The 26,850-nt window shown below is 37.8% G+C and overlaps 1 protein-coding gene across 9 annotated transcripts in view; it reads right to left on the bottom strand.

The window, feature by feature from the left end:
* AFF2 (ALF transcription elongation factor 2) overlaps positions 1-26,850 on the bottom strand; it is a 491,015-nt gene that overhangs the window by 133,298 nt on the left and 330,867 nt on the right. For 4 of the 9 annotated variants that reach the window (XM_008957891.5, XM_003806822.5, XM_055106904.3 and 1 more), the window contains 2 exons: positions 17,027-17,063; positions 16,611-16,644 (listed from right to left, as the gene is read on the bottom strand). In XM_008957891.5, coding sequence (XP_008956139.2) covers positions 16,611-16,644; positions 17,027-17,063 — 71 coding nt within the window. Of the gene's footprint in view, positions 1-16,592; positions 16,645-17,026; positions 17,064-22,289; positions 22,377-26,850 lie in introns of all 9 variants that reach the window. The other 5 variants (XM_003806823.4, XM_008957882.6, XM_055106905.1 and 2 more) reach the window with 3 other exon arrangements.

Below are 26,850 nucleotides of genomic sequence, written 5' to 3'. Positions count from 1 at the left end.
CCTTTTTTATCCTATACAAGTAAGCATCACTTGGCACCATAGATTTGTTACTGGAAACTGCATGGGATAGCATTAGGAGAAATACCTACTGTGAATGATGAGCTGATGGGTGCAGCAAACCAACATGGCACATGTATACCTATGCATCAAACCTGCACATTGTGCACATGTACCCTAGAACTTACAGTATAATAAAAAAATAAATCAATTAATTAAAAAAGAATAAACGACATAAAACAGGTAAAGAGCTTAGAATACTGCTTGGCATGTCACATGTGCTATATAGTGTTTTTAATTTTTAATTAAATATTTTAATTTTTAATTATACATTTTAATAATTTTTAAACAAATATTTGTCTACATTTGTTTTTCTGTTTTTATTTTATTCTTCATAAAAACTTAATTTTTATTCATACAAACTTTCATTTCATTGTATGTAGGAAAATTCCATTTGTTTATAGAAACATGGCATCTTTTTCAATACAAATGTTATATTTCAGTTGTTTATAGTTATTCATCTTTTAGAACTTCTGGATTTCTGACTTAATTAAGAAGGACCCTCTCCCCTAGATTGTAGAAACAGAGTTCCAAGCATTTTTACTAAAGGTATTTTCATTGTTGTTGTTTTATATTTTATATTTGTATCTTTTTTAACTTTTATTTTCATTTCAGGGGTACAAGTGCAGGTTTGTTAGGTAGGTAAACTCCTGTCATGGGGGTTTATTGTACAGATTATTTAATCATCCAGATATTAAGCCCAGTAACCATTAGTTATTTTTTCTCATTCTCTTCCTACTTTAATATATTTAAATGTGATAGGAAACTACCTTTGTTTTCTTCTAAATGGAGATCTAGTAGTGTCAGTATCATCATTACATATCAATTTTTTTCTCTTTGAATCAATGTAATGCTGTTGTTACATATTACATACATATATAGGGAGAGAGATTGAATTGTCTCTTCTGTTGATCTAGTATCTATTTTCATGCTAATAATGTATTGATTTTATTAAAGCGTATTGTAGTTTTTTCATATATCTAGTAATGAAAATCTTTTCTACTGTTCTTTCTTTTCATTTACTATGGTTGAGCATTTACCCTTTTAGTATATGAACTATACAATAATTTGTCTCATGCCAAAAAGAATCATTTTGAGGAATTCTAATTGGAATTGCATTATAAATTAATTTTGGGAGAAATAACACTATAACACTTCTGCTATGGGAACATATATACCTTTCTAGTTCTTTCAAACCTTGTTTATGTACTTCGGTGTTATTTTATAGTTTTTTAATGTAAATCCATATAAGTGTTGTGAATGAAGTGGGGTTTTCTTGCATCTCCATTTCCAAGTACTTATTATTAGTTTGAACAAAACGAATTGATATTTGTATGTTGTACATTATAATATTGTGTATTAATTAGAAAAAATACTTTTGCTTTTTTATCCTATACAAGTAAGCATCACATGGCACAGTAGATTTGTTACTGGAAAGTGCATGTAAATTGATGTTTTGAAAATCAAACCATATTGTAAATGCATGAGATGAGCTTACTATTTAGAGGGAAACTATGGTGAATCATTTTCAAAGTGAAGGATTCTTTTTAAGGGTGAAAAACTACCTTTTTATCTGTATGGAAATATATGCTAGAATTTCTGTGAGAGGTTTGCTTCAAGTGGGAAAACATCTATATATGATTTTCTTTTTATCTCCCATGTAAAATTGTGTATTATAATCATTCAGTAATAACCATCATGCAGCCAAACTACACCATAATAGGGTGGGCATGTGAATGTGCATTTTCTCTGTTTTCTCATTATGGGAGACTGTCATGATTCATCCACTTTACCCCTTGCTTTCCTTTTAAAAGGAGAAGCTATTGAAATTCTATTTATAAGAAACGTTGCTTTGAAATCTTTCCTCATGTATCCCATTTACGTTATTGGAATTAGACTAAAAAAAGAGTTTTATACCACAGGTTCAAATTTGGGAAATTATTTAATGGCTTTAAACCAGATATGTTTTGAAATGCTTTGATGTGCATAATGAACTGCCTTATCATCTCCCCTCTCTTCTCATCCTAATCTCATTAAACTTTTTAATATGGAATTAAAAGACAACAAACCTGAATTGAAACATAATTTGAAAAGTCAAGTTACTTTAGTTGAGATCTAAAATTTAAGCAAGAGCATTGGAGGGTTGAAAGCTTAGGAACACCTCCTATTATTCTATAATTTTTGAAGAGGTTTCTAGGAGTTTTGCATAAAACCTTATGTAAAGAATGGTTTTCAAGAGAGTTGCTCTTCCACAGAGGTAGTCTCTTAACTTGGATAAATCATGTTGTTCAGAGAAAGATCTCTCTCTGAAAAACAAAAATCAGTGTATTTATATCCACATAAGTACTCATTTGACCTGCAGTTTCAGGCTTTTATAATAAAAGTGCCAGTAGCAAACACAATGAGTATGAAATGCTAAATTATATGAAAAATTGGAAAGCTATAACTGAACTTCGTTTAATTCTATTTTATAAAGTTAATTTATGTTGCATTCAGAATCAAATTGCTAAAGACATTTCTTTGCTCAGAATTGTTATCTTCTACAACTATTTTAGACCCTCACTTAATATACCACTTAGTTAAATTCCTTACAGTGTACATTTTAGCAAGGGAAGAAAAAATGATTCGTCTATTGGGCCTGAAGAAAGTATTCTTTAAAAAACACACAAATATTTTTAAACAGTGCATATGTACTTTATGGCATTACTCTCTTAACTTAGTGCTTAGGAGTATGGGAAACAGTACCTTGGTGAATTATTTTTCATAGTTCACTCAGCAATATGTTTACTAAGCCACTGTTACAACTATGCACTTATATATTTTGATATACAGTGTATTCTACATTAGTGTGTCTTCTGAGATTCCATTCCTACTCTCAAAACCAATTTAAATGTTATTTTACCTTCCCTCCTAGCAAAAATAAGGTTAATTCTCAAGGGTTAATAGTCAAGCCTTATCGTACTTAAAGGCAGAGTCTGAAGTGTCTTTTTAGACCAAGGAAACAGAAGTAGATATGCAGCAACAGGAACAATTTGCCCAGGCAAGGGAATGGAATGTTTATTTCACAGAATGGCAGAGGCTATTCCATGAAATTTTATTGACATGTTTTCTTATTCAGACGACTTCCTTTATGCATGCAAAAACTGGGAATAAAGAAAAGAATTTGTTCCACCTGATTAGAAAATTGACAACATGCTTGTTATATATTTCAAAAGCGGTTTTTCATATATATGTGAACCACAGAATTAAAAATTATGACTCAGCAAATTATCCCAGTGGTGATTTTACAAAATGTGAGAGGATGTTTTGGGACTCAGGAGCAGAGAATATCTCTGGCCAAATTCCTGTCCTCCATTGTTTCCTCCCTCTTGTATTCTTGTATTTGCTCCACTACCTCTGAGGAGGTGGTGCCATTTCCCAAGACAATCAAGTCCAGGTGGACTCTGAGATTGGAGAGTCCATGGGTAGGCAGCAGGGCCAGGGTTAAGGGGTCTCTTACTGGAGTCAACCAGACATAAGTTCAAGTAATGAATCCATCATTACTGGCTATAAAAATTTAGCTTCAAGTCATGAAACCCAGTTCTTCATTTGTAAAATGTGGGTAACGGTAGTGTCTACATCTCACTGGGTTGTAAACAGTCAATTAGCTAGTGGATATAAAACACTCAGCATAGTGCTTGGCACTTAATAAGTCCTAGCTTTTATTTTTAGAAATAACTACAAACTAAGAGTGCAATTGTGACTGGGATAAGATGCTGTGTTGAGCTCCAAGAACGAGAAGACTGTGCCTAGTACCAAATATCTATACATTTAAGACGTTCTAGCCATTCTTTGTTTTTATCCTCTGGGACTGGGGTAGGCAGGTGAGCCGAGGAAATGTTCAATGTAGTCCAGGTTTGCTCTTTCTGGAGAGGTCTTTCTCCAACTGGAGACCTCTGGGACAAGTCAGGGAATAGAGTGAAAGGCTTCCCAAGTGACTGAAGATTGGAATGTAGTACAAACAGCACTCACTCAAAAGACTCAGTGATCATGACCGCAATAATCACGAACATGATTAATAAAAGTGTTTATCAAAAAATTCCTATGTACCAGGCACTGTGATAAGCACTTCAATCATTTAATCGTATCATGTAGGTGCTATTACTACTCACCATTTTACAGATGAGGAAACTGAGTGATAGAGAGGTTAAGTAACTTGACCAAGATCACATGGCTAAAAGATGGTGGAGCTGGGATTTGAACCCAGCCATTCCAGCTACAGAGCCTGTCCACTTCAAATTCTGCATTGTATTTGCTTTCCAGCCACATACATATGAGCACACATATGCACACATGCATGCATTCATATTTCTTCTTACGATACTACTTTTAAAATATGGATTAACAAATATAAGAATACAATATTTAAAAAAAAGTTACGTCAGAGCAAGTGACACCTTCTGGATCATTCTTTCACTTTACACTCAAGAATATTTTCTGGTTATCTGTTGTGTAGTAGGTTCTTCCTGTACCGGCTGCTGAAGAAATAGGGGAGTGGATACCACCCCTTCCACTCAGGTAAATAGATTTGTGAAACTATTATGTTCAGGAGAGTCAAACATCCTGCTACCTGTGGTTCCACAGTCCTCACAGGTAGAAGACTGGTGATATGTCTTTGTTGGGCTTTCATGGGCATTTCTTGGGTTTGGAAGTATATCACAATTCAGTCATCACTATCACAGTCTCCTTAGTACCCACGCTGACCAAACCAAAATGAAGAGACTCGCAAATGAGGTGAGAGGCGATTCTACCCAAAGTCTTTAGATAGAACTACCCCTCAAGGTACTGTCCCACCACTAGGTGGTGAGAATTGCTATGGCTCCACATCCCTCAGTCCCAACTACTTGATATTGTCCAATAGATTTAATATTTGATATCTGTTGTGTGCAAAATAGTATACCAACATTCTCAGAGTGAGAACATCACTTTTGGTCTGAAATTTTTGAGACCTTCAGAGAGTTAAAGAGTCATTTTCTATGTGTGGCATTAGAAGCACAAATCAAAATCCTTTTATAAGAATGTCGAAGAAAATAAAGAAAAGAAAAAGGCCCAATAACAACAACAACAAAAGTCCTGTTATGGAAACACAGATACAGCCACAACTAATTATAAAGCCAGACACACCGTGATGTGCTTGCCTTGGGAAAGACATGCACAAAGGAATTCCTGAAATTGCAAGTGCCACTCACCCTCATGTTCCTGAATGCCAAGAGAGCCTATGTTGCTTGTTTCATTTCCCTGGCTCTGGGAGCATCAATATGATCTCAGCTTTTATGCCACTAAGCAAATCAGTGACTGCTGGCCCTCTTGATCTGAAAGTCTGTCATGCGGCTGCTCTGCATTCCCCAACTTCCCAGAAGCCTGGGCACAGAAATCTGTGGTTTGAAAGAGGTTGCCATTTGGACCCTGGGGCCACTGGGGTTTTTCTGGGATAGATCCCCAGCAGTATCTTCTCTCAGTATCGTTACATCTTTACTGTGTATCTTGGCTTCTTGCCACCGTGAATACTGAGTATCACATTTCTTTCTGAATAGCATAAATTGAGCTGAAGTTGATTTAAATTTCATGCAGAAAACAGCTCTGCTTCGAACTACAGCCATTTTTGTGTTAAAAATCCATCAAGATATAATCTTTTTGTCCCTTCTCCCCAAGACACACAAACTCTTTCTAGCAGATGGGAAAGGCAGATTATTTCAATTAAGAGGCTGTCGCTGACAATTGTATGCAACCTTTCTTCAAAGTTCATGGCAGCAGTGCACTTTTACATTTCTTAGTGACTCTGTCAGGATCTAATTTTCAAGGTACGGTTACCATAGTAGCAACCTGAAATTTTAATCCAGTAGTAAAGGGCAACACGGGTCACCCAGTTTCAGGCCCTCTTCAATATCAAAATTTTAAAGCGCTGCATAAAAGCATGAAGACAAAGGGTAGACCTAGTCCCAAATCCCATTCTCTAAGACAGTGAGATTGTAAAACGTATGAGATTTTTCTAAAGTTTTCAAATTCTTCTACAAGTGCTAAAACTATTACTAAATTGAACAATGTTTCCTTGGGTATAATTGAGTGGAAAAATGCAGTCACTCTTCTCAGCAGCATGAAACATCCAGAAACATGCTGGGGATATCTAATTAGGAGAGGAGTGGCACACATAGTTATTGATTTTAAGTCTATCACTCTCTGACAGCATTGGCAGTTGATCTTTTGATTTAAACTGCATTGACAGAACACTTTTGAAAAATAATGGCCAAGATTAGCAAAAATAGCACTCAACTAGGAGTCAAGAAACAGGACTGAGCTTTGGCAACACTATTACCTGTGTGAGCTGGGACGCCTCACTTAGGTCACCTGGGCATGACTTTCCTCACTTCTAACATGGAAAGAGAACCAATGAGAGCAGGTGACTGCAAAGCTCATTCATGAGCTCATCTGTTGACAACACAATTCGCTACAGAGTCTGAGTAATATATCATCTCTGTTTTATTATATGAAGAAACAAAGGCTCAGAAAAGCACCAAATAAATTCATCAAGTCACATGACAGGGGAGTGAGAGCGCTGGAACTTAAGCCACTCAGAAATGGATGCCCCACATCTGTGACCTCTCTAGGACAATAATGGCTCCCTCCCCTGTCTCCTTGCTCCAGAAATTGAGTGAAGACCAAATCTAAAAGATTTAACAATATAACAATATATATTATGTGTTATATAACAATATGTGTAGAAAACACATAATGCCAAAGAACTAGAAAGTAGTATTATTAAGATTATTTTGTTATTTTTCCTTCGTATTTAACAAATAATAAGAGTTCAATTGAAACTTTATGTGGGTGAGGCAAACAGGGTATTAAAAAAGGTTTGAATTTTGTAATCCAAGAATCCTGGAGTGAAATTTCATCTCCCTCAACAACTAGCTGTGTGATCTTGAGCAAGTCATTTAACTGTTCTGGGACGAAATTTCCTTCTCCATAAAATCAGTTTAATCTTATCAACCTCTCAGAGACATTATGAGCCTAGAAGGTGATTAAACAAGTGAACCAGTGAAATTGCACAGTGGAAAGAGCACCAAGCAGGCCTGACTTCAAATATGACTACCAGCATTGGCTGTGCAGCCACAGGTGTTTGGCATTCTCTCTGAGCCCTTGAGAGTACAATCCTGGGAGTGATGATAGTGGTGACGATGGCGATGGAGATAGCGAAATCTATCTCACGAGGTTGCTGTGAGCATGAAATAGCTGATGCTTATAAAATATTTCATGGTGCCAGGTATATAGTAGGTGCCAAAAGTGGTGGTTGCAATTACCCAAGAATACTGCTCACATCCAGATTGTTTTCTTCGTTTCTTTCTGTACCATGTGATATACAAAAATTATTTTGGAGAAACCTAGAATGACCCTTTCAATTTTTAGATGGCCTAGACAATTTCCATATATTATGAGGAATAGGTACTTTAAAAGATTTTTCTTTTGAAAAATATAAAAATATTCTATGTTCTCACACCAGTTAGAATGGCTATTATTTAAAAGTAAAAAAAAAAAAAAAAACAGCTGCTGGTGAGGTTATGGAGAAAAGGGAACACTTACACACTGCTGGTGGGAGTGTAAATTAGTTCAACCATTGTGGAAAGCAGTATGGTGATTCCTCAAAGAGCTAAAAGCAGAACTACCATTCGACCTAGCAATCTCATTACTGGTTATATACCCAGAGGAATATAAATCATTGTACCATAAAGACACACGCACACGTATGTTCATTGCAGCACTATTCACAATACCAAAGTCATGGAATCAACCTAAATGCCCATCAAAGACAGATTGTATAAAGAAAATGTGGCACATATATCCCATGGAATGCTATGCAGCCATATAAAAGAAGGACATCATGTCTTCTGCAGAAACATGGATGGAGCTGGAGGCTATTATCCTTAGCAAACTAGCACAGGAACAGAAAACCAAATACTGCATGTTCTCACTTACAGGTGGAAGCTAAATGTTAAGAACTTATGAACACACAGAATCAAGCAGCAGATACTGGGGTCTACTTGAGAGGAGAGGGTGTGAGGAGGGAGGGGAGCAGAAAAGATAACTATTGAGTACTGGGCTTTATAACTTGTTGATGAAACAATATGTATAACAAACCCCCGTGTCACATGTACCCCCAAACCTAAAATAAAAGTTAAAAAAAAAAGAAGAAAAGAAGAAATATTCTATGTAGTTACAAAATTGAAATCTCCATCTGGAATCTTTATAAAGTGGGCTTCTTATGCCAAAACAAGTAACTCCAGAAATTAGGCAATGGAGCTGTCAGAGTTATAGGTTGCTAAATCGTTAGCTTCTACTCTTCTCTGGATACTTTTCTCTCACTTATTGCTCTCTCAGGTACCCTAGAACCTTTGGCAAGGACAAGGCATGTACTATGGGGTTGTACTGTAGATCTTCAGTGTCAAAAAACCACAGGGTAGCAAAGAAAATAAATTTTATTCTTTTGGTTTTCAGAAGACCTACCCCAACCCCATCTATTCCATCCCACCTACTCTGTTCCAGTCTTGGCAGCATATTTGTAGATGTCAATCAAATAGCTTTGAGACCTTTTCCTTTTTTGGTCCACATTGTTAAAGTGGGTGGATGAACCACAAAGAAAGGCATTTGTCAGATTCTTCAACTGATTTTACAGCTGTAATTTTGTGTGCATCTGCAGTATTCTACCAACACTGCTCCCTACTCGTCAGTGTAAAATGGAGGGGCTTTAAGCAACTCTGAGAAGGTGTCAAGAGCAGACTATTTAAACCTAACATTCCCAGTAACGTAACTGTGGTAAAGGATCTGGCTGTTTGTGAGATGCTTGATAGGAGGGAAAAACAAAATGAATAGTTCAGAAGTAGATATTTCTTCTCTTCTACTCCAGTCTCAGTTGGATTTTGTTTGTTTGTTTCTTTATAAATTCTAAGCATAATCCATGGAGCTTGTCTACACTGCTGTTATATGTTCTTCATCTGGGCCTGGAAGACTTGTCAGGACTCTGATGAGTTCTGGCCCTGCAGCCATCTGGGGAATCTGGGGACAAGGCAGCATATTCTGAGGATGCAGAATCCTGGCTTCTAGTCCCAGCCCTGCCACTCCCTAGGTGGAGGACTTTAGGAAAATATCTTCCCCTCCCTATGCTTGGTTTCTTTTCAATTGGCTATCTAACAGGAATGCTGTGCCACTCACATGGGCTAATGTATTGTGTGAAAATGTGTTAAAATTATCATTCACTGTGCACATGAAAAGTATCTCTGATCATAGCACTTTACAATGTAATAACTGAAAAAAGAGTGTGCATATGTCTATGTGTGCATCTCATTAGATCAGACAACATTAGAGTGACCTACTGTTCTGGGATCCAGAGCATATGTATGCATGTGTGTGTGTGGTGGGGTGTGTTATCACAACATTACATTCAATTATACAAGTGAATTTTTTTTAACTTTGGTCCCTTGCTTATTAATTTCAGTGCCTTCCACCAGCATTATTTGCTTCACTCCCAGTTACTGTTTAAAAATGCTGAGAAGAATTTGGAAATATGCCGCTGTGGTTGATAACAGATGGGGATATTTTTGAAAATTATTTCACCATGAGGATATAAAGCCACTTTCTAATTATCAAACAAGTTGGTAAGCATGAAAGGCAATGGATGAGTCTCTTATAAAAATAGACCCAAATATTAGTTTTCTCTTCACTTTAATGTGGCACAATGGACATTTCTGAAGGGATATGCCACCAAAATCAATCTTATATGAATTTTATTTTTGTGATGGTCTAAGTCTCTTGCAGGAATAGATCCTTCAGCCTCACTGAAGGGAATATTCTAGAGTCCTGGTGACACAATCTGGATGCAGGCCCTGAGTTGAGGACAGATCTGTCTTCAGTGTCCATGTCAGCATGTGTAGTATATGCAAGACCTAACTCAGTTATAATATTTAGATCTAATACTTCCCCTGTTTTAAACCAAAATGGCATTGCCATTTTGGCTTGCATTGTGGTTAGTCCATTTTGGCCTAATGCCTGGGCAAGATCACACCTGACTGCAAATCAGTAAAGCCACCTCCAAATGACTCATGGGATGGCTTTAGTGTAAGTTAAGAGCATATGTTCTGGAGTCAGTCCTGTTCTGCCTCCCTCTTTGTTACTGTGCCACTTTGAGCAACTCACTCAATGTCTCTGAGCTGGGTTTCTACTTCTGTACACTATAATGATGATGAACCCCATGGGATTGCTTGTAAGGAGAAAAAGTGCATGGGAAGTGCCTGGCACATAGTAGGCACTCAATAAGTATGAGTTAGTTGGGTTGCTGGCATTGTCGGTGCTAGTCTTATCTTCACTAGACCATGAATTCCTTGAGACAATGATGTGCAGTGTTTCACCCTGAGTTACCAGTGTTTTAGCCCAGAACCTTACATATAGTAGACACTGAATGCATATTTGTTGAAAAAAAAATGAAATCTAGTAGAAAGGAAGCTATGTTTGCCTTTTCCCAGACAGAAAAGAGAGAAGGAGAGAGAGGGGTGGTCGGGTGGAGGGGGGGAGGTGGGGAGAGGGAGAGAGAGAGACATTTGCTTTCCATTAGAGAGGTGTCTCAAAAGCCATCTGAGATACACAAATCCTATGATAGACTTAGGTCCATGAACACCACCACAAAAATCAGATCTAATCTTTCAACTATGATGGCTGAGCCAACCCATCTTTGTTTTCAGCTTTTGTGATAGAAATGTAAATCTACAGCTCTCTTTGAAGGGAGCCCCCATTTTAGATCTTGGTACCCATCAAGCCCCGGCAGCTTCAGTGCTTCTTGATGCAAACATTCCAAATGCCAATATTGCTTGTTGTCACATTAGCCAATATACAATCCTCAACATAAAATCCTCTTGATGTCTGATTACTCTTCTCAAGGACCACACGCTGATTCATTTCAAACTGTGAATTACCTTTAATTCACAGCTTGAACAGGCTGCCAAATTTTGTTTTCTCTGCTCCCAGGTGGCTGCCCCTGATGCAGTGGAGAACTTCCAAAAATATATTAACTCCTTAGGAAAATTTGGCAAGCTCAGAGATGCAGGGCATACAAGACAAGCTAAAAGCAAGAGTTGGTATACTTCTTGATTTAAAAACCAAAATGTCTGCAACTAGTAAAGTTACCAAGATTACCAGTTTATCAGGAGAGTTAGTTTGGCTTTTATAAGCCTCAAACTGATTAGCAGTATTTTTAAATTCCAAGTACCAAATCATGTATTCTGATTAAGAATTAATCTGATTAAGAAAATAACAGTCATTTCTTCCTTGCCCCATTACACAGTCACTTTGCTACCAAAATTGCATCCAAGTAGCAGATCAAACATCTACATGGGGAAGAATATATGAAATTGCTAGAAAGTGGGTTATTGCTCTGCAATAATGCATTGCAGTTCTTAAATTTCAAATCAAAATCTCGAAGGAAACATTTCCAGTGATGAAGGCTTTGGTAAAAGGATGGCCAGGGTTGTAATGAATATCAATTGTTTTTTAGCAAAAATATTTTCAAAATTGATCTAAAAATAATATAATTCCTGTATTGGTTATAGCAATCTGGAAAACATCCTCACAGTCTTTCTATTCTCTTTGGTAATGAAATTTTCATAGCACTTACAGAAAACTTTAGAAAGAATGACATTTTCATTACATAAAACAATTTTGACCCAGTTTTGTGTCATCGAAAACAGAGCGGTATAATTTCTTGTGGGACTGCATCCCACCAGGTTGTGGGAATGTTGTGTCCAGGTACAAAAGGAAAACTTTGGCATACTAAATCCCTGAACTTATCAAATCCCGTGAGGAAAGGCAACTCAGCAGGATGAGAGACAGCTTTGAACTCACAGGGCCCTTAGCCTGCATTCAAACTTTCTCACTGAGGAGCATTATGACTCAGAGGGCTCTTCTGTATGTTTGTAGCCAAAATATCCATTCAAAATAAGTGGGCATGGCCAGTCTGTCTTCCTACTGGACTGTGTACACTTCAGGAGGAAGGACTGTTATTCTAGCTTTACTTTGCTCATCTGTAAGATGGGAATAATTGGGAGCACCTCCACGATGCCTGGCAAGTTTAATAAGGCAATGTACATAAAAGCACCTGGCACCTGTTCTCAACAGCACAATAATTATTATTTGTGTCTGTCATTCCTGTGATAGTATAGTGCCCTCTCTTCCTAACTATTGCTACAATCAAGGATGTCTTCATGTGACATGCATAACAACCACCCACATGTAAACTCAGGCTGGCCTCAACCAATCTGTCTCCATAAGACCTTCCATCAACTCTCTGGATCCAGAGTTTGGATGTTTTAAAACATATAGTTAATACCATAAGTTGGCAAACTGGTTTTATAAAAAAAAAAACAACATTATGGCTATATTAAGATTTTATGGAAACTATCCAGGCATTCTCGACAGCATGGTTTAAAACACAGGAGCTGCTCAGTTAAATGGGGGTCTGGATGGTTTCCACCTGGACATAGTCCAAATGCTAACAACCAAGTTTTACAAAGGAGCTTAATATTTGGAGCTGCCATCTCCTCAACAGTCCTCACAAAACTGAAGTTAAGAACTAACTGGATGTACACCCTTGAGTTCATGGAACCTGCCTGAAAGTCCTTTTCGGGGCAACTTAATAACATCTTATCTATTCCTATGTATGATGTCCCATAAAAGACCAACAAGGTCATGCATTTGGGAAGGCCACTGAACTGACAGGTAAGTGGCAAGATTTATAATACACTGGATGAATCAATCCAACTGAACAAAGAAAATCCAAGTTCTTCACCTTGGTTTCTGTTTTCTCCCTCACTGCTCTTTAATAACTTCATTAAGAAACTACAGGTGGCGGGCACCTGTAGTCCCAGCTACATAGGAGGCTGAGGCAGGAGAATGGCGTGAACCCGGGAGGTGGAGCTTATAGTGAGCCGAGATCCTGCCACTGCACTCCAGCCTGGGGGACAGAGCGAGACTCTATCTTGGGGAAAAACAAAGAAAAAGAAAGAGAAACTACAAAGCAACACAATGTCTGGTGAGTCCATTCACAGTCTGAATCCTGTCATTGAAATAAAAAGATCTCTTTGAGACAGAATAGACAGCCATGATATTACTGTGTAAACATACAACTCCACAGCCCTGAGAACTACAATTTCACCTTCTTATGCCCACGCTTCACCCTCTTTTTTGGGACAGAGACATTTTTGGGGGAGATTAGAAACTCCGTTTGATTAAGAAGACCTAGGTGGGGCCTGTTCCAAGACTGTAACAGAGCACAGAATCATAGAGGCTGAGGGGTGGGAGACCAACTTCTGGTCTTTTCTCCTCCAGAAAGTATTAATGATTAAAGTTAAATGCATTTTTATGTTGCTAGATTTAATTACTAAAAAGTATAACTGCTTAAATTTGAACACTGACAAGTGTTTGTTGGTGTACCTGCATGTGTAGACACATATACTCATTAATTTGTTTAATTCCCTTTAACAGACTCTGTCTGTATAGTTTAAAATAAAAATAAATTCTCCTGTGATTTAACCTCATATCTTCTGGATACTAGGTCAGTGCTTTCCCCCACAATAACACAACTGACACAAAGGAGGGGATTAAACCTAGGTCTCCAAACTTCCCCAATTCAGTACTCTTGCCTCATAAGCATTCAGAGTTCCAGCTGAAGCAGGTAGGATGTCATGGCATGAATGGACACTGATAAAAAGCACTGTATGCCAATGCACTATACTGAGAAGGAAAATACCCAGTTTTCCAAAAAGCCAGTCATATTGTTGGGGTCAGGCTCAGAGACAGCAGTAATTGTCAAAAATAAAGAGGGAGACTGGCTAGTTGCAAGTTTATACTCAGGCACACTGTGGCCAATGTTTTCAGACCTGGTGCCCATGTGTATAGTCCTTATAAACAATGCATACTCCAATGGAAGATCTGCATTTTGTCAACCAGGGAAAACAGGCCAAGATGAGGAAAAGTAATGAAGTGTCCCAGTAATTAAGGGATTCTGTTTTACAAGACTCTAATCTCTCTTTACTGCACTAAGTGTCAGGAGTGTGCTTGGGACACTTTCTGGCCTTGGGTCTTTCCTGCATCACGGCTGACTTACAGGCTGCTTCTCACCAAGGTGCAGGCATTAGCAGTCTGTCTGCACTCAGAATAATCTTAATCACCTGGAGGATTACCCTGCCAAATGGAAAATCCTAGGAGGTGGTTTAAAAAGCACACTGTAGTTAAATGTGGGAGAATGATAGTAATGGCTAAGCCGATAAGTTGGAAGCTAAAAATAAAAATAACTTTATTACAATTCTGATCTGTCCTATGTTAAACCCATACCCTACGGTAAGAAGGGAACTTATTGCAGCTAAAATCTGATGGATGGTGCTTGGACTTTAGATCAAACAGACAAAAAGAGAGGAGCTCATTCATAAAATGGACTCAGTGTCTTCTAGTTTTACTGATGCTTCATATAGAGTATTTTAGTTGTATTGACTACACTATATATTACTGTGCTACGAAGTGCTGTTCTCTGGAAATGCAGCCTCTAACTATAAACCACAATTGACGAGTTTATTTCTGTTAGTTACAAACTACTGAAACATTGCATTCTATGGTATATATGGAAAGCAGCATATTTCACAGTGGGAGCCTAATACTCTTGCTTTAGGAGTAAGATAATTTTACATAGGAAAATATATTTTTATATTTTTTTCAAGTTTGGAAACTTGTGTTGATTTCCTAAATGCATGTGAGTGTGTGTGTGTGTGTGTGTGTGTATGTGTATGTGTGTGAATCTTATTGACTTTTTAATGGGGATGAAGTGAGGCAGGAGTGAAAGCAGGGAGGATTAGATCTATTGTTTCCTAGAATAACAAGGGGGAGGGCAATTCAAAATGTGATTAATGGAAAAGCTAAAACGTACAGCATCAAAGATGATTTTGATTTTTGTGTTTTCATATAATTCGGTCCTTAAATCGGGATTATGGTTTTATTATCCCCTTCTCTTGTTTTTTCTTGCTTCTTAAAATTGAGAATTCTTGGTTGTTGAAATTGAACTTTGAATTAGAAGGCACAGATCAGTCTAGAAAAGCAAATAAATGGACCAGTGATGGGGTCAGGGCTTTGGGGCTTTGCTACTGCACTGCACCAAGAACGTAGAAATGCCACTTACTTTCTCAAATCCTCAGTCTATTTGGGAGTCATTCCCAGTTTTTTTATGCAATTATTCATGATCTTCCAAAAGGTGAGCAATTCACTTCAAGTGTGCCATTAGGCCACTTGAATGTCATAAATTATTTCATTTTGAAAAATTCCAAGTATGTGCCTATTACACAAAAAAATCGACTTCCATTTTCTATTATTAGGTATGAAAGAAGTTGTGAGAGAAATAATACTCCCTTGATACTCTCTTGGACAAATGGATATTAGAAAATCTACGATAGTTAATATGAGGAAATTGGTTTTCCAAACCCCTCCTTCAGTTAGCATTAATAAAAAATGAAGACAGTGCTGAATGAATTGCAGGGCCCTGGCTTCTGAACTTCAACCTACCATCATGTAATATCTTATTCCGGCTCTTCCTGGATGCCCTTGTTTGCCTTTAATATACAGGTGCCTGATGACCTGCAAATAGTGAGGTCTTGGGCTGACTGGCCATAGCAATCCACTCAACATTTCATGTCCAATCATGGCTGCTTAGATTCCCTCGTCCATCCTAGTCAGTGGTGACTGAATATTGTGTAAAATAATGTCTTTAGCTGATACTATACAGTGTTTGAACTAGTTAAAATGTGGGAAACAAGCCATCTAGAGATTTATTTTTTCACTGAAATCACAGTTGTTTTCATATCCCAGGTATTGACCTGGTCTGTATTTACAAACTTAGAGAACTTAATGGTGATCTCATTAACTTTTACTGTTATTTACTTATTATGGGTCCTATAATCTGTTTGTATTACTCCAAAATTAATATGCTAAAATCCTCACCCCCAAGGTGATAGTATTAGGACATGGGTATTTGGGGAGGGGATCATGACATGAGAGTTGAGCCCTCATGAATGGGATTAGTGCCCTTATAAGAGGAGGCCTGAGAGAGACCCCTCACCCCTTCTACCATGTGGGATTAGAGTAAGAAAACAGCTTTCTATGAGGAAATGGTCCCTCACAAGATACCCTTTATGCTGGTGCATTGATCTCAAACTTCTCAGGCTCCAAAACTATGGGAAGTAAATTTCTGTTGTTTATAAGCCATGTTGTTTATAGTATTTGTTATAGCAGTCCAAGTAGACTAAGACAATGGGAAATTTGATTCTCCCCCCACCCCAACCAAACTACATATTATTATGAGTCAAGGTTCATAGTTTCAAGGAGCAGAGGAGAGAACAAGATTAGATCAGCATTGAGGCACTGTTTCCTTGCCAAATATCCCCAAAAAGGCCTGATTTGGAGATCCAACTACTCACGATTTGAAAGATACTGACTTTGTAGAAGCTCTGGTGGTTGGGTCATTCCACTCTGAAAAGAAAAGATATAAACAATTACTGTTCATGTTCCTACTGTCAAATGATTATTCTGAATTAAATTGATCTCCAAACATGCAGTCCCCCGAGTTACCTTCTTGAGATAAGTAACAGATTAAAAAAAAAAAGGAGGGGGGGGAACCAGTTAGATATATCACGGGACTGGAAGTCATTATGTGAAGTGAAAAAGGCCAGATACAGAAAGACAAACTTTACATCTTCTCACTTATTTCTGAGAGCTAAAAATTAACAATTAAAATAACTTTTTGTTATTGTTGTTCTTTCATGTTTTAATGATTTTAAGTAGGAAAAAGGAAAAAATGAGGGAGCAGAGGACATGGATGTTTGGACTAAGAAGGATTTTCAAAACCACTTACTTTGTAAGGTGAATCCTGGGGTCAGATGCTGCGATTCCTATAAGGAATAATATATATGACACAAACATTAGTTAAATGACACAAGGAGAGTAAGAGGTATATTAATTATTGCTGAAGATATAGTTGACTAATGTTTGCAAATAGGAAGCTGCTGTTAACAATTCCATTAATTAGGCTTTTGTCTATAGCTCTATTTGAAGGATAAACATTTGCCAGCCAAACCTGCTGCAACATGATCATAACTGCCATTTAATCAAAATTATGCAACATGATCATAACTGCCATTTAATCAAAATTATAAGTAAGACTGGTATCTATTTGGAAATGTGTGTAACATGGGAACAAATGACCCATATGTGTGAAATTGAAGTGTATAATTTCTCACTTAGCTGGAAAACGATGCCTCTAAAGGAATAAAGAGGACTTGGTTCAAACAGATGATCATGTTTTTTGTAAAACTGTAAACAAAATGATAATTAATAGATCTGCCCAGTTTTTCCCTTTTATAGAAACAGATCCAACTTTCTATGACACATGTGCACAGATGTACCTCATTTTATATATAAGAAGTGTTCTTAAAACTACATTGCAAGTCTGTCGAAGTATAGGAAGCAATGTGAAATGTTAGTGGACTGTGTTATTTAAAGGAATTTAAATTTGATTTGAAAGTCACACTATACACAATTCATTCACTGTTTTGAGAAATCCAGATTTGCACATGCTGCCTTGCTTGGAGTGTGGCACACCTGTGTGGATACTGACAAAACTTGAAGGCAAAAGCATTACAGTAACGTTCAGAGCACACATGGCACTGTGTGGATGGAAGAGAAATGGTACAAACCGCAATACAGGCATTCCAGAAACTGGAGACAATGAATTCAAGTAAATACAAGAATTAGTTATATCAATCATTGTTCCAAGTAATCTATTTATTAAGCCTAATATTGACCCTCTGTAGATGAAAACTAGGCTCACAGCATTATCTTTTATAAAAAGTAAGCAAGAACTATAACACTTTGCTTTAATCAAAAGTGAAATTTCCCATCTATTTAGTATGATTCTGTTGCTCAAGAGGTTTGTCTTCTGGCAAGATCACCACTCCAGAAGATTACCACAAACTCAACAAGAGGCAGAAAAGGCCTCTTAGAGAAAGAACTGTCTGTCACAAAGCCCATATAGTTTGCTGCTCAGAGGCTTCTGTGCTCTCCCTGGTAGAGAACTGTCTTTTGACAAAGGACTCAAATGATTCCCACTCATTTTCAAATCACAGATGGCAAGGAAGGGGAAATAGTTCTAGAGGCACAGGCACTGAGAAAATTGACAGGTGAAAACCAATAGCAAAGGAGCCCACAAAAATGACACAGAAAAGTCTGAACTTAAAAAGCACAAGAATCTCCAGTCATTTAATATAGAGGCAAGCATTCCCACCTGTCTTAATAGACCCTGAGAACATAATTGCAGCATAGTATAATATTACACATACTACAATAACTTACACTCATCATAATATATAAGTTATCAAGAAAGAGTAAAGCATGCTTGATATAATCTTTAAAAGAAGTCAGGAAAATATTAATTACACTTCAAAATAATTTATACTGCATGATTCCTATAGAATAATAACCTTCAGTTATCCAATAATTTTAATTATCCAGAACATCTCATTTTCCAGAGTGTCAAATAAATGACTTGTTAACCATGTATATCTCTGTAACTATATACAAGTATTTTTATCTGTTACTATTTAAGGGATTTCATTACAAAGGTACAGGATGAGTTTGGGCTTGTATACCTCCAGGAAATTAAATGACAAGTTCCAAAGTCAATTAAGCCAAATATCTGATCAGAGAGTAAAACATGCAGGCCGTCTTTGTACTGGTCTTATGCCTGAATTTTCAACCTTCATCCAAATGTTTTGGACTTTACACCTAAACAATCAGTTCTTCCAGACCATCAGTGCGACAATGCATACAGCAAACTGGAAGATTGTGTTATTCACTGAATTGGAGTAACTGATATTTATTCTTGATACAATTTTTAATGTTAAACTGAATTTCACACTTCTTTTTACTTTATTTTTTAATTTTTAATTTTTTGGTACATAGTAGGTGTATATGTTTATGAGGTACATATGATGTTTTGATTATTATGCATTGGATTTCACATTTCTTAAACTAGAAATCAAATCAAAACAAATGAAACACCTTTGTATATCACCAAAGTTACTTTACATACATATCCAGCCCCAGTTGGAAATAGCTTGGTTGTAGAAATAATCTGCACAGTTCTCACAGTAATTGTTAATGCACAACAAATAATACAAATTTATTTTAAATGTCTGGCTTTGCTTTATGCATTTCTTTCATAGACATGTCATATATGTAATTTTTGCAGTAGAATATAATGATGCCAAGTTCTTTTCACAAACTTATATGAGGTTCTTTTAAGCAATAGCCTTGACAATAATCCTAAAATCAGAAGTTCCTAAAGGATCTAGATTCTAGAGCAAGGGTCAGCTAACTTTTCCTGCAAAGGGCCAGACAGTAGATGTTTTAGGCATCGGGAGACATACCATCTTTGTCATAATTAACTGGACTCTGCCATTGTAGTGTGCAAGCAGTCATGGACAATGCGTAAATAAGTGGGTGTGACTGGGTTCCAAGAAAGCTTGATTTATAGACACTGACATTTGAATTCCACACTCATGTGAATATTATTCAGAATAACATGTTATTTTTCTTTTGAAAATGTTAACCCTTTAAAGATGTAAAAACCTATGGGCCATAGTTTGCCAACCTCTGTTCTAGAGGATGTTCACCTCCAGGAGAACTTTATTAAACTTCTGCTGAGGATATGATTATTCTCTCAATTCTACTTGGCATGCACTTACTCCCTTCCTTGTGAGGTTTTTCATCGTCTATGAGAAAACATGGCATTTTCAATTTGAAATTGATAAGTAAGCTTAAGGAAGTTGAGAATTTTCAACTGTATTTGTTTTAGTAAGCTTACAGAATCATCAACTATTTTACCTAGAAAATCCATTGGGATTATATAGTGTATACACACACACACACACACACACACACACACACACACCCCACGCCCCAACACAGATGGGGAAACAGAGGTTTAGAGGAACTTGAACAGGACCACACAGCAAGCAAATGGCAGTGCCAGGATTAAAAGCAGCTGGGAAGGCAGCTCTTAAGACAGCACTCTTTCCTCTGGGCAAGCTCTGTCATGGATGTAAGAAACTGATGCTTTCTGAAAGGATGCTGTCACCTAATTCTGGTGGAAGCACTGAGGAAAGGGAAATCACCTTTGTTACATATGGGGATGGCCATGTTTTGGAAGATACAATTTGAACTGGGGCATCAGTGGGCCTGTGTGATAAAAGATATACAGAGAGACAGTATGACCGCTGGTGCCAGGAACACCTGGATCTAAGTACTGGTTCCCTTATTTATTAACTGGATAATCCTGAGCACATTACTTAACTACCATGTTTCCTCCTCTGTAAACCGGGGTAGTAAAATTACCAATCTCTTTGGGTTATAGTGGGGATTAAATTATTTACTATATATTAAGTGCTTAGAATGACGTGAGGCACATGGTGCCATTGTATGTGTTGGTTGTTATTTAAAGTGTACTTTTCTTTCAAACCAACGTTTTGGCAGGAATCAAATGAGACAGGAGTGGGTGTGTAGACTTCTTGCTTTCACCATTTTAGTCCACTTGCTTCTACCTTTGTCATGGGGTTGATGGTAGCACAGATAATTGGCAGAAAATGCAAACTGTGCCTGATTTCAAATTGTGCACTTAACTATAAAAGCCCATTTAAACAACAGTTCTATTGTATACACTTGCAAATGTCAAAATTGCAACTTGCACAAATTATCTTCAAAATTGGAGAACCCAGCTGAAAACACTGCAATTGCTGTACAAGTGTTGGACCTGAACTGGATGGATAACTCCCTTTGCTGGAGATGCCAGGGGGAAGGAGAACAGAAGCCTAAAAAGGGTGGGTGTGAATGCAAAAAGGAATAGCACACACCCATACTGGGACAGTGAGATTAGCTGTTAGTTTAGTTCTGACCTCTTTCATAGGTGAAGGAAGATCATTAAGCAAAGTTTAGATCAGTGTTACTTTCAAAATCATGACCCTAAAATCTAAGGGTTTCTCCTTTGGGTGTTTCTCCTTCCACAAATAAAGTCCAAACTCCTTGACGTGGTATCCAAGGCGTTTTCCAAATATGCACCTATTTGCCCAGGTTTCCTCTCTTTCCACTCCCCATCACACAAACTTTAATCCTGCCACTTGAGACCTTATATCACCATGCACTACAGCATGATCCCTCATCTCTCATGACCTTGCTCACACTAGTCTTATGCATGCGGTATTCTTCTCTTGGCCCCTTCTTCACCTGTCAGAGTCTTAATCATCCTCTAAATGTTTCCACCTCAGTGGTGAGCACTTCCTCAACTCCCCAGGGGAGTGTTTGATACGACTCTGAGTCTTGTCTTCTCTATGAAGACATTTACTACATTGTTTTGTGATCTATGTGATAGCATGTAGACGGTTTTTCTTCACCCCTACCTTTAAGCCCACTGTATCTTCTCAGTAAATGATTTCTGAATAAATGGATGGAAGGAAGAAAGGAATGGAGGAAGAAAGGAAGACATTATATATATTTTTAAAGTATGTTAGAATAGCCATGTCTAGACATTTTAAAAAGTGATGGCAATAAAGCAACTCTTGCTGAGAGAAGGTAAATAAAAATAATACTAAACATTTGACAATAGAACTGTAGAAGATAAAGCTCTGTCAGTGTGATGTGGTGTTTTGTAAAGATCTGTCTGCTTGTGAGCAAGAACTGGAAGGTGATAAAAATGAAAATCAGTTCATTAAAGAGTACAGGTTTTGTAACTTTAAAATCTTGAACGTTGCTGTTCCATCATCTATTTGATATTTCTTAAGGGACGAGTTATTCAATCTCTGTCTCATCTGTTCTAGGCACAGCGACTTGGACAGTGGCAACACCCTATGGAGTAAGACACGCATGCCGGTATCTGTGTGTATTTTGTTTTAAAGACTCACTTTCAATAAAAATTATTTTTATATTGCTATTCTGAGGGGCAAGAGAGAGAGTCTAGATTTTATGGCACTAGAAGACCAAGGCCATTTTTGCCACTGAGAATCCAGTTGGAAGATTGGTATAATTAAAATAAGACAAAGAAAAATGCAGGAAGGAAGAGAACTGACCTGTCCTGGGATGGAAAAGGTGCTCTGCTCAGAGTGTCCAGCAGTATGCATGGAAGTGAGAGGAGTAGGCCAGGAATGGGTCATCTCCTAACGAGGAAAAATAAAGGAACTTTATTTCACGGCAATTAAAAAATCAAGCCCTTTCTTAGCACTAAACAGTGTAGGTCCTTTATAAATACTAACTTAACTGACCTAATATTTAAGGTGAATTTAAAGTCATTTGGACCATCCAGCAGATGCTTGCAAACTGCCAGTGACAGGGAGCTTGCTACTGCTTGAAGTAGCCTGCTCCATGTTGAGACAGCATGATCAGGCTATTCTTCCTTTTTTGTGAGTTAAAAACTTGTCCCCCAGGAACTTCTACTTATAGACTGTACTTTGGAGCTGCACAGAATGCATCTCCTCCTTCTTTTGAATGACAAGCCTTCAGTTGTTGGAAGATAGTAATCCTATTCCCTGGCATCGTCTCTTCTCCAGGCTGAGACCTTCTCAGCTTGTTCATTCATTTATTGGGAACCTTCAACTTTTCTTCTAATGCTCAATTTCTGTACACTGTCACTATTGTTGGTGCTTCCAGGAGGAACTCCAGATTGCCTGGGGCTCTTGTAACTCATGGTATCCTGTTCCAGGTGTGATCTGTCAGCTCAAGGGAGGACAGTACTGTCGCTGCCTTCTGATACTCATCTTCTCTTGATACAGCCCAACAGTTAGTGACCCATGATGCACATACTGTGGGTTTTTCCGTGCAAAGATGAAGCCGCTGAGGGGAATTCTTTCTCATTCATAGAGAAGGTTACTATGTGATTGGTAGCTCGGTTCCACACAGCCATACACATAGACAGTATATCTGTGAGTTCAAGTCTCAAAACAGGAAAAGCCCCTTAGGCTCCCACCCTCTGTTATCAGCAGGGGCACCCTCTCAGCTCTTTCAAATACTCAGTTTGAAAGAGGTGCTGTTCAAATCTTACTTGAGTCTTAGGGCATGTGGCCAACATGCTTTACGCTAAGAGCAAGGATAATTGAATCACATGCTCAAAATCCCAGCAACAGAAAGATGATAAGTTTTGTGAAGCAGGAGGGAGTCAGTATGTGTTGGAGTCATCATTTTCATATAGAACCATTAAGCATTAAAAAAAAAGTCATGATAGAAATAAAGTAGGGATTTGGGGAAGGATGGAGGGGATCAAAATTTATGAAAGTCTTTTTTAATGAGTAAGTTACATAATACTTGTTTTTTTCCAGTCTTTATAAGTAACATAATTAGTCATTTCAAAGGTAATATTAATAAGAACTCTCAGGTAGCACTAAAACAAGGTTTTTTTTCCTTCTATAATTACTCAGTTCAAAAAGAGTCTTTGATGTATGAAGAGCTGTAATGCAAGGAGATACTTCACAGATTCATTCACAGTGGCACTGCTGAAGCAGAATTTGTAAGTATTATTCTGACAAAGATTGAATTTTACCTAGCACTATTTAAAAAGGAGGAGGTAACTACATTAAAAATGCATACACAATTTCGAGGAGATGCTTAACCTACTTAAGAGATAGACTACTTCCAAGTGTTTTTGAGTTGTGCATTTGTATCCAGTTGATAACATTCATGACAAATCCTACTCATGTATTCATCAAAACTGGCCGCAAAGTAAATATATGTGACAACAGTAATTCTAATTACTCTGAGTTTTAAAAATACTCAGTGATCTCTTTTACAATTTAGATGGTTTTTCCTGATTAAGACTGGTCTCCAAAATAGTCAGATCATTTAAAATATATAGCTTGGGATGGGGGAGCTGTTGGTATAAGAGTACAGAGTTTCAGTTTGAAGGAGTAAGTTCTGAAGATCGGCTGCATAACACGGTGACTATAGTTATTAATAGTAATAATGTACTGTATACTTGAAAATTGCTAAGACAGAGTTTAAATGTTCTCACCATAAAAAAAGTATGTGAGGTGGACTGGGTATGGTGGCCTGTAATTCCAACACTTTGGGAGCCCGAGGTGGGTGGATCACGAGGTCAAGAGATCGAGACCATCCTGGCCAACATAGTGAAACCCCGTCTCTACTAAAAATACAAAAGTTAGTTGGGCGTGGTGGCGCGCGCCTATAGTCCCAGCTACTCGGGAGGCTGAGGCAGGAGAATTGCTTGAACCTGGGAGGTGGAGGTTGCAGTGTGTCAAGATTGTGCCACTGCACTCCATCCTGGTGAGAGAGCGAGACTCCATCTCAAAAAAAAAAAAAAAAAAAGTATGTGAGGTGATGGATATGTAAATTAACTTGATGTAATCATTCCACAATGTATATACATATCAAAACATCATGTTTTACCCCATAAGTATATACAATTTTTGTCAATTAAAATAATTTTTTTCTCAAAATAAATAAAATATAGTTCATATTTAGCCAGAGTCAATAAAACAGCAGGTAAGTCTCTTCCAGGAAAAGGAGTGTTGTCTGTTTTCAGCAACTACTGGGTATGCCTAAATTGATTAGAGGCTTAGTTTTATCCCCTTTCACCACTGATTTTAGAGGTGTGCCTCTGGGTTTATTAAAAGGTGTTTCAGACACCGGGAAGAATAAAGTCACTTCGCAAAAGTGTACCTTTTCCCCTAGGTTTTCTGTATTTACTCGGAGGCAGAATCTGATTATCTTGAATTACCAGTGGAGTGCACTGCCCTGTTAGCTAATCCACATGGAACTGCACAAACTTCTACATTTTCAATTACAACTGATTTCAAACTGTATTTGAAAATGTGAAATTTCATGAAACAGCACACTGAGTCCATGTTACCGCTGATGCATTTGATTACAGTAGGCAGGATGTAGTTGAAAGGAATATAATTTCCTGAAAGAATATCTTCTGCAAAGGACTTCGGAGCAAGCAAGCTCTTTCACTTCTCAAAATGAATTAGACTTGTAAAGTGTGGCACACTCACAGCAGATATTCCATTGTTATCCTTTTCATTAACACTTGAAGGATATTAATCTAGTTTATGTTCTTGCTATTCCTAAGATCAGACACCTATGCATTCTTACCCAACTTTACTAATCCTTCACCCAGTCATCAGGTAGGGATGAGCCCCTGCTCCCAAAATGTTGCCACAGCTTTTATAACAGGATCCAATGATGAGTACCTGTACACAACACCAACAATCACTTCTCTTTTAACAAAAATAAGTTACACACACACACACACACACACACACACACATCTGAGACTGGTCTGAACTTCCACAAAGAAGCACTGCCTTATGTTTGGGATCCTTTGATCCTTTGAGAGAGAGAGAGAGAGAGAGAAAGCAAGGATTCATATTCCCAACGGGCAACTGAGGTAATGGGGGTTCCAAGAGGTGAGGTCACTTATACACAGCCTTACATTTAGTAGCAAGTGAAGTTTGATTACTGGTACAAGAGTGCACACTTTCCACTATAACAAATATGTCTCCCTCTGTAAGACTGACTAACATGGATAATGAAGAAAAGACTAAGGAATACTGTTTTATCTTTTAGTATTTGGCAAAGAATGGATTTCATAAGTGATAGAGCATTCTACATGACTTCTAACAATAGGAAGACACTTATATTAATGTGATATGAAGACTCCAAAGTCAAACCCCACAAAATCACAAAAGGCTCAATTTTCCACCATATTATCCAAACAATAGCTCATGTCTAGGACTCAAAACAAATCCAAAACCACTTGCAGGTATCCTTGCTTTGCCCAATTTAGACACGAAAGCTGGGTATGCCACAGGCTGAAGGGCAGAAGACAGTCTGTGTTCCAGGCTTTGCTAATCTCAAATGGATCCTGTACTCATCTAACACACAGCTACCTGAATAGCTGTTATCTCAAGTAACTAGTATGTTGTCACAAGCCTCACCTTATTCACCTTAGTATCTCTCCTGCCTAGTGTGTAGTAAGTAATTGGTTGGTCTTTTTGTACCAGAAACTAAACAGGCAGGGATTAGCCTCACATCCTTTTCACAGACAAGGAATTGAAGCACAAAGAGGTAAAGTGACTTGTCCAAGGTCACACAGCAAATGGCAGATCTGTTTGGTGGATTCTTTGCATTTGTTCTACTAATTTTTTATTTTTTATTTTTATTTTTTTTTGAGACGGAGTCTCACTCTGTCACCCAGGCTGGAGTGCAGTGGCGCCATATTGGCTCACTGCAACCTGTGCCTCCCAGGTTCCAGCGATTCTCCTGCCTCAGCCTCCCAAGTAGCTGGGACTACAGGTGCGTGCCACCATGCTAGGCTAATTTTTGTATTTTTTAGTAGAGACAGGGTTTCACCATATTGGCCAGGCTAGTCTCAAACTCCTGACCTTGTGATCAGTCTGCCTCAGCCTCCCAAAGTGCTGGGATTACAGGCGTGTGTAGCCATTATAAGCCAGTCACTGGGACATGGAAATGATAAAGTCAAGGACCTCTTTTTGAAGCGTTCACTGCCTGACATGCGAATCACCTTGAGAGGGGAATGAGCAAAGGTGCAGAGAATAAGGTGGTGGGGAAAGTCACTGTGCTAGGCATTTGGAAAAGGCTTCAATAGTTGAAGTGAGA

This window comes from Pan paniscus, chromosome X, assembly GCF_029289425.2.
Source record: "Pan paniscus chromosome X, NHGRI_mPanPan1-v2.0_pri, whole genome shotgun sequence".
Taxonomy (NCBI): Eukaryota; Metazoa; Chordata; class Mammalia; order Primates; family Hominidae; genus Pan; species Pan paniscus.
The sequence above is the reverse complement of the archived record's forward strand: the minus strand, read 5'-3'. Positions and strand labels throughout refer to the sequence as shown.